The sequence below is a fragment of the Limanda limanda genome, chromosome 18 (genome assembly GCF_963576545.1).
Source record: "Limanda limanda chromosome 18, fLimLim1.1, whole genome shotgun sequence".
Taxonomy (NCBI): Eukaryota; Metazoa; Chordata; class Actinopteri; order Pleuronectiformes; family Pleuronectidae; genus Limanda; species Limanda limanda.
In genome coordinates this window covers 2,312,760-2,320,259 of record NC_083653.1, presented here as the reverse complement: position 1 = coordinate 2,320,259, position 7,500 = coordinate 2,312,760, and the positions used below count along the sequence as shown (strand labels likewise).

General features: G+C 45.1%; 1 protein-coding gene across 1 annotated transcript in view; it reads left to right on the top strand.

Annotated features, from left to right (window-relative positions):
- galnt14 (UDP-N-acetyl-alpha-D-galactosamine:polypeptide N-acetylgalactosaminyltransferase 14 (GalNAc-T14)) overlaps positions 1-7,500 on the top strand; it is a 104,238-nt gene that overhangs the window by 19,571 nt on the left and 77,167 nt on the right. Inside the window, exon 2 of the mRNA XM_061091420.1 lies at positions 2,032-2,201. Coding sequence (XP_060947403.1) covers positions 2,032-2,201 — 170 coding nt within the window. The remainder of the gene's footprint in view (positions 1-2,031; positions 2,202-7,500) is intronic.

Sequence of the window (7,500 nt, the reverse complement as noted above, 5' to 3'; positions counted from 1 at the left end):
CAAGTCGTACGGCTGAATAATGAGGAGAGAGGAGGAAGGAGGAGGAGGACGAGCGAGGAGGAAGATGAGGAGTGTCACTCGTTTCCTGCATCCCTCCATCCAAACGGCTGCTCCGCCTGAATGTTGCTCTGCTCGACACACCATCAGCGCCTTGACCCGGTGTGTGTGTGTGTGTGTGTGTGTGTGTGTGCGTTCATTCATCTCCACTACGAGTCAGTGTGGTCGTTTGGGAGATAGATGACAAGTGAAGCGTTCTGCTGAAGCTCCGTGTTGTGTTTATGATGAGAGAGAGAGGGAGAGGGAGAGGGAGAGGGAGAGAGAGACAGAGAGAGAGAGAGAGAGACAGAGAGAGAGAGAGAGAGAGTTAATACACATTCTTTATATCGCTCGCCCACGAAGATACATCCTCTGTCTCTCTCATGCATTACACAAACACAGTGAAACACACACACACACACATTCCCTCTCCATCAACTGAAACACACACACACACACTCTGAAATGATACCGACAAGCTCACACCCTCAAAGGATACACACACACACACACACACACACACACACACACACACACACACACACACACACACACAGGTTTGTACAGCTATCATTATTAGGACTTTGTATCGACTTCCGTTGTGTGTAGCCACAGAGTTTTCGTGGTTTCCATGGTAACAGCGTAATCAAAGGCTCTCGCTATTACACCTGAGGATTGTGGGTAGTGCAGCACTTCTGTCTTCACCTTAAGTGATCCTGTGATTTTAAGTTAAGGGGACTTGCTGTTTGTCCCCATAAGGAATTTGAAGCTTTAGTTTTCTTATTTCTTATTTCTTATTTCTTATTTCTCGATCCGTCGCCACCGTGTGTTTTCCTCGGCCAGCTGTTCGGAGCCGAGCGGGATTTATGTGCCACGTTAACTTTTTATTTCTCACTTTATGATGTTTGTATTTTTTTCTGGGGGGGGGGGGTGTCGGGGGGGTTTCTGCAGAGACGCAGGAGGACTGACTCTCACAGATTAGCATATTAAAGGGTCATACGCTGCTCGCGCCTTCAGGCTACCGGCTACAAACCGAATGTGTTTTACATTATCGGAGCCTGTTTTTCTAAAAGAGCACCATAAATTCAGCTGTTGATTTCCTGGCTTCAAGGCGGTCGTATTGATTTCCATTTATTCACCGTGGCACGACCGTCGACCTGTGGAGAGAGAGAGAAGCAGCTTCATCCCAAACTTCTACTTCTGTTTCTGCTGCTGTGTTTCTGGAAAGGGATGAATCTCTAAACAAATCATTTATTGATGTGGAAGAAGAAGAAGAAAAGCATTTAAATGCAAGAAACAACCGTAGATACAAATACACATATACTGTATATATAGATAAATCCATGTATTGTGTTGCATTGTGTTCTCACATCATCAAAAATGTCTTCAACGATGTTCAAATTCCACAAAATCCACAATTTCATTTCATGTTATTTTGCTTTTTTAGTCACAAAACAAGGAGAAGAAGAAGAAGAAGAAAAAGTCTGAGATTCATCCTGTTAAATACGAAAAGAACAGGAAGTTAAACACCTCTCTAAATCCTCTTCAAGTGAAGTGACCTTTAAAAGCTCCCTGGATGCTTTTAGAATGTCCTCGCTGTGGCCATCAGAACTCAATACACACACTTACACAGCTACACACACACAGACACACACACACACTTTTCCTTGGTGGATAATCACAGGTTAGAATTCGAGAGGCAGAATGTGACATTTATGACTAAACCTCGCACACAGTTTCCTCTGCTCGAATGACTGAAGCAAAGAAAACAAAACCCCGAGGGAACATTCTCACAGTTTCCATTTGTCTATAAGTGTGGTTTTAATAAAACTGAATCTCTGGTTCCTCACTGATCGATCTAGATCATCGACTTATTGGCTGAAACAAATCGTTTACCTACTCCACAAATGAAGTATTATCAGTAAAGTCAGTATCTTTGAAATGTCTGAAGTGTGATACCAGGAGACTGACGGATGGGGACGGGTTCATTGACAGATCTCGGAGGCGGAGTGGGAGGACATGTTGGACGGGTTCGACGAGCGCAGCTACCTGAGCGCCCGGCGCTGGAAGCCCGGAGACGACCCGTACACGCTGTACGCCTTCAACCAGAGGGAGAGCGAGCGCATCCCCAGCAACCGAGCCCTGAGGGACACCAGACACTACAGGTACTACACACACACACACACACACACACACACACACACACACACACACACACACACACACACACACACACACACACACACACACATGGTAAATGTTGGATGAGAGGTTGAAGGACTCTTAGTCTTCGGAGGTTCGGGGACGTTTCAGGACCCGAGAGGATGACTCCAAGAAATAATGAGAACAAAAGAAGGTTCGGAGGGTTGTTGATCTGCTGCTGCTCAAACTTTATCCTCAAAATACAAAGACAGAAATGTACTCAAGTAATACATTAACTCCTGTACTTTCTACTAAAGTAAGTACTTGCTTTCTCTCGGCTGTGGTGGCCTCCTCCGAATCCAGTGCTGCAGGAGGCGGGGCCTAATGCTACCGGCCTGCTCTGATTGGATCAGCAGAGCGATTCCCCTCTTCGGTATTGATCACTTTAGTAAAATATAAAGACAGAAATGTACTCAAGTAATACATTAACTTTTCTACTTTCTACTAAAGTAAGTACTTGCTTTTAAATATACTCAAAGTAATAAAAGTAAAAGTACTCACTGATTGTAGCCCATTCCCTACTGCAACGGTCTACTACACCTGGCTGTGGTGGTCTCCTCCGAATCCAGTGCTGCAGGAGGCGGGGCCTAATGCTACCGGCCTGCTCTGATTGGATCAGCAGAACGATTCCCCTCTTCGTTATGGATCACTTTAGTAAAATATAAAGAACAAGGGGAACAGTTGTAACAGATATTTGTAGTTTGGAGTAAAAGTGGAAATTAGCTGAAAATAAATCGACTTAGTTAAAGTAAAAGACAAATGTGCTTAAGTACTGTAACAAAGTAAATGTAGTTTGTTACATCCCACAACTGTACACAACACAACATAATAACACACGATGCAAACATGTGACGAACACACACAGATTCATCTATAACACAAAAGACATAAACACACATAACACACTTCACACTCTCTCTCTCTTTGCTCTTTTTGCTGTTTCACTGTTTTAATCATCGTGTAGGAAGCAAATGAGTTTTGTGAAAATACGACGCTTGTGTGATGAAACGTGCAAAACCTGTGACAGCGTGTTTAACTCCACCTCTGATGGAATCTCTTTATTATGCACACACACACACACACACGCACACAAACACACACACACACACACACACACACGCACACAGACACACACACAGCAGCTCTCTGGGCTCCTGATTAATCCCCTAATTTAGATTATGAAACCAAACACGTTTTCATGGAGAAACCACCAAATTACAATCCGTCTGTCTGCGGAGAAATTAAATTAAACACCAGAATAGATAGAAATCCTCTTAGTGCCCCCCCCCACTCGTCTGCCGGAGAAGAGGCGCCGCAGGAAGATAAGCCGAGCGCCGCTTCGACGGCCGCAGCCTTCTTTACTCATTCGGTCAGATAAAAACTTCCAGGCACTCGTGGAAAGCAGAGGTCCAGTGTAGCCGGGCTCACACACACACCTACACACACACACACAGACACACACACAGATACAGACACACACACACACGGTCAGCACTTTGATCTCCTCTCCCGCTTTCTCCATTGTACTGTTTATTTCTGTCGGGTGTTTATTTGTCAAAAGTTGGTTGAATCGCGGCCCAGATGTTTTTCACGTGATTACATCAGAGCGTTTCCTGTCTGGCTCCGATAAACGATTTAACAGGTTTACACGTGTTTACAGAGGGAATCTCATTTTAGGTTCCTGAATGTATTTCATGGTATCATGTGAAACCCATATTCCCAATTTGTTAGCTTCACGTTTTTTTGACTGATGGAATTTCTTCCTCACATTACATTTTAAACACACAGTCAGTCGGTGGTGTGTGTACCTAAACCTTAATTGCATCTGGTTTCTGCTTCCACCCAGTTGAGTATTCATGCCTCGGGCCTTTTTGTTTTTACTTCAGACGGAAACATTCGAGCTGTGCGGTGCAGGAATTTATAGATATTTCCTCCCTCAAATTCAACCTGACACATTTGATATGCGTAGAAAGTTTGGGATCGTGACTGGAATTTGAGTCGTGTGAAGTCGGGGAAAGTTTGTTCAGTTAACTTCTTCAAGTGTGTAGCGATTTCACAGAGTGTTGTGTGACAGCAGCTGGAGGCCGAATGGTTTCAGGTCGTCCGTTCTGTTCCTGTGAATGTGATCTCCTCCTGAACTGGGGATCTTAAGAAAGCCTCAAGACAATCCTTTCAGATTTGGCAGAAATGTTCACTTAGACTCACGGATTACCTGTTCAGATTTGGGTGGTTAAAGGTCCAAAGGTCGAGGTCGCTGTATGCAGACTGACACTGCTCTGGTCGTTTTCTATATTTTATGGAGGTGGAAAGCTACAGAAGTCGATGAAAGCTAAATACAAACAGATCCAGCCGACTCCGTTTCCCTTCCAGCCGCTGAGCTGTGATGATTAAAGGTCACCGGGCGGCTCTCTTACAGGCGGCTGCACGTGGGCGGCTGCTGGTTCAGACTCTGAGAACATGACAAAGTCCTGATGGTGGTCGGCTGCAGCTGCTGGTGGTGATGAGCACATCCCATCCTGCGTGTGCACGATGGGATGTACCATGTTGACTCAACCCGAGCTCGCCTGCTGCTCCTAACGTCTCGAGCTGATCGGGGTGTTTCTTCACGTCCGTATGCGAACACGCTAATGTGCGTAAGTGTGCACGGTGTCGATCGCCTGCATCATCTGCTGCGTTTCCGGAGGAGGGAAATTATCTGTTGAACTGACATAAGGCGGCTGCGTGTGTGTGTGTGTGTGTGTGTGTGTGTGTGTGTGTGTGTGTGTGTGTGTGTGTGTGTGTGTGTGTGTGTGTGTTTGACAGTGAAAGTGAGAAGTGTGTGTAGGAGGGGGACCGGGGATACGCTTACACATTAATCTGTTAGAAGTGAGGTAGGGGGCTGATAGTGCTCATTTATCTTGGATGGTATATGTGTGTGTGTGTGTGTGTGTGTGTGTGTGTGTGAGGGGGGGGGGGGTTGCTGTTATGTGATTATCCGTTAACTTAGTTTCTATGTAGCTGTGGATCTGGAGAGCTTGGCAGGAAGAGCGATAGCAGAGAACGGGCGGAGAAATGAAAAACAGCAGTGAAATCCTGAGGTTTAGTTTCCTTCGAAGCTTCTTCTCCTCCGCTGCCGAACCACCGAGAGGCTTCCTACACTTTGGCCTCGTTCCTGATCGGGAACATTCAGTGGAAATTTCAAGGTGTTGTGACAGACATTAGTAGGAAGAGCAGAGAACGTGAGAGGAAGCAGCGGCTGCAGGGGATTTGATAAGACACCGAAATGGAGCAATTGAAATTGATGGTGTGGTGGAGGAGCATTTACCTCTGATGGCTGCTGCTCCTCCTCAAGCAGAAACCCTCTCTCACTCACATTTCCATAAATACATGTGTGATGACATGTTGTGAGTCCGGATGAATATCACTGTTGATGTGGTTTGTATTATTACATCCCAAGCAGGAATGTATTCATGTGGAAACAAGCTTTTAAATTCACCAGTGTTACAATTTAATCGTTTCAGATTTGATCCTTCAAACGCTTTTCTTTATTAACCTTCTGTAGATATTCGTGTTGTATTGTTATTTTTAGGATTAACCTGGTTTTATTCAGCTGTAATGAAGCGCTGCGGAAATAAAAGCGATTATTGCCTCATCTCACTTTATAACTCTTTTGTTTTGCTTGACATAAAAACAGCATCTGTCAGAAAAACACGAGGTTATTTATAAGAAACACCTTGTGAACGGTTTAGTTTGCATGAGATGTTGTGAAAACATCCGGAGAAACTCAAATGGAGAAAGTCTTTGATTAGCAGCCGATCTCTGGGTGATGTGGAACACAAACTCCTGACTCCAGAGCCGCTCTGCAGCCGAGCTCCAGTGGAGTAAGCTCAGCATGTTTGGAGAACAGGCTCCGGGTCTGTTATTTTCCCAGCGGGAAGACGATAACCTAAAGATTAGACAATCAAGCTTTTGACCTGGAGATGCTGAGCTGGATTCCCTGAAGCCTGCAGGCGGAAAGAAGTCTGGAAATGCAGCAAGACTCATAAGCACAGACAGCAGGAGACTGAGGATGAGTTCAGGTGTAACTTACACGTTGTTTTAGATGCTGTTAACATTTCCATTATAATCATTTTTAGAGGAGAGATTTGTATCTGGACAGAAACCTTCATATTATTGAATTCCAGTTATTTCATGGTAATTATATATCTACTAACTGTGTGTATGTGGAACGTATATCTCTAGAACTCTAATTGGCTGCACACTGGTCACGTGTGTTCTCAGTGGTCGTGGGTTTGTGACACATAATACATCATTAAAACTGAAACGTGTTAGTTTGGATGCAGACTATAAACTGGACTGTATTTCCTTCTGATCTACTTCTGTGTGTGTTGCCGTCTTTTCTAGTTGTTTCATATTCAGCCTCAGTCTGTAGAAAGTAGCAGAGACAGATTTTCCACAAAGACGTGGCTCTGACATGTTTTTAAACAGTCTCTCCTTCCTTTCCCGTTTGAATTTGACAATAATCTTCAAACTGCAGCATTAAGACACTGGTGTTCTGGGTGAGGACGTGGGAATCGAGGTGCGGAGAGCCTGCAGATTATCCAGGCTGTGACTGTCTTTCTCAGAAGTGGAGGAGCGTGAGAAGGAGCGGAGGCGAAGAGGGAAAGATGGAGAGATGAAGTGAGAGAAGGATGAGGAAAAGTCAAGAGGAGATTAGGAGGAAAGGAGGTGGAGGAGGAGGAAAGGAGGGAGATGCCACAAGCTGCTGAGAGGAGCGGTAATTGCCACATGCAGAGCTCGAGAAGCTGTTTGTGTGTGTGTCTGTGTGTGTGAGTCTGTGTGTGTGTGTTTGTGTGTGTGTGTAAAACACTCCACTCCAGTGCTCTGCTATTATCTCAGTGAACAATGGCACCTCCCTCCGTCTGCTCTCCGACAGACTGACAGTCTCTAAGCCCGACAGCCGCTCCACCGCAGGGATTAGATCCGAGCACGGAGACAAAGAGCTGAAGCAGGACGGAGAGGAAGCGTGCGCCACGCTCCGACACGCCGGGTTGATATGGCAACAAGAACTGCGTACCACAAAAAAAGTGTTCTAATGCGAGACAACGGGAAAAACAGAACAAATGAGCTGTGCGTTAAAAGATAAATGGTGTGAGAGAAACAAAGCAGGGAAAGAAAACGACCAAGTGGAAGTTTGACGATGAGAAACACGATCCTTCACATTTTAGGGGAAAACGCTTCGTTACAATCCTTCAAATATTCAAATGTATGAAAACTTAGTCG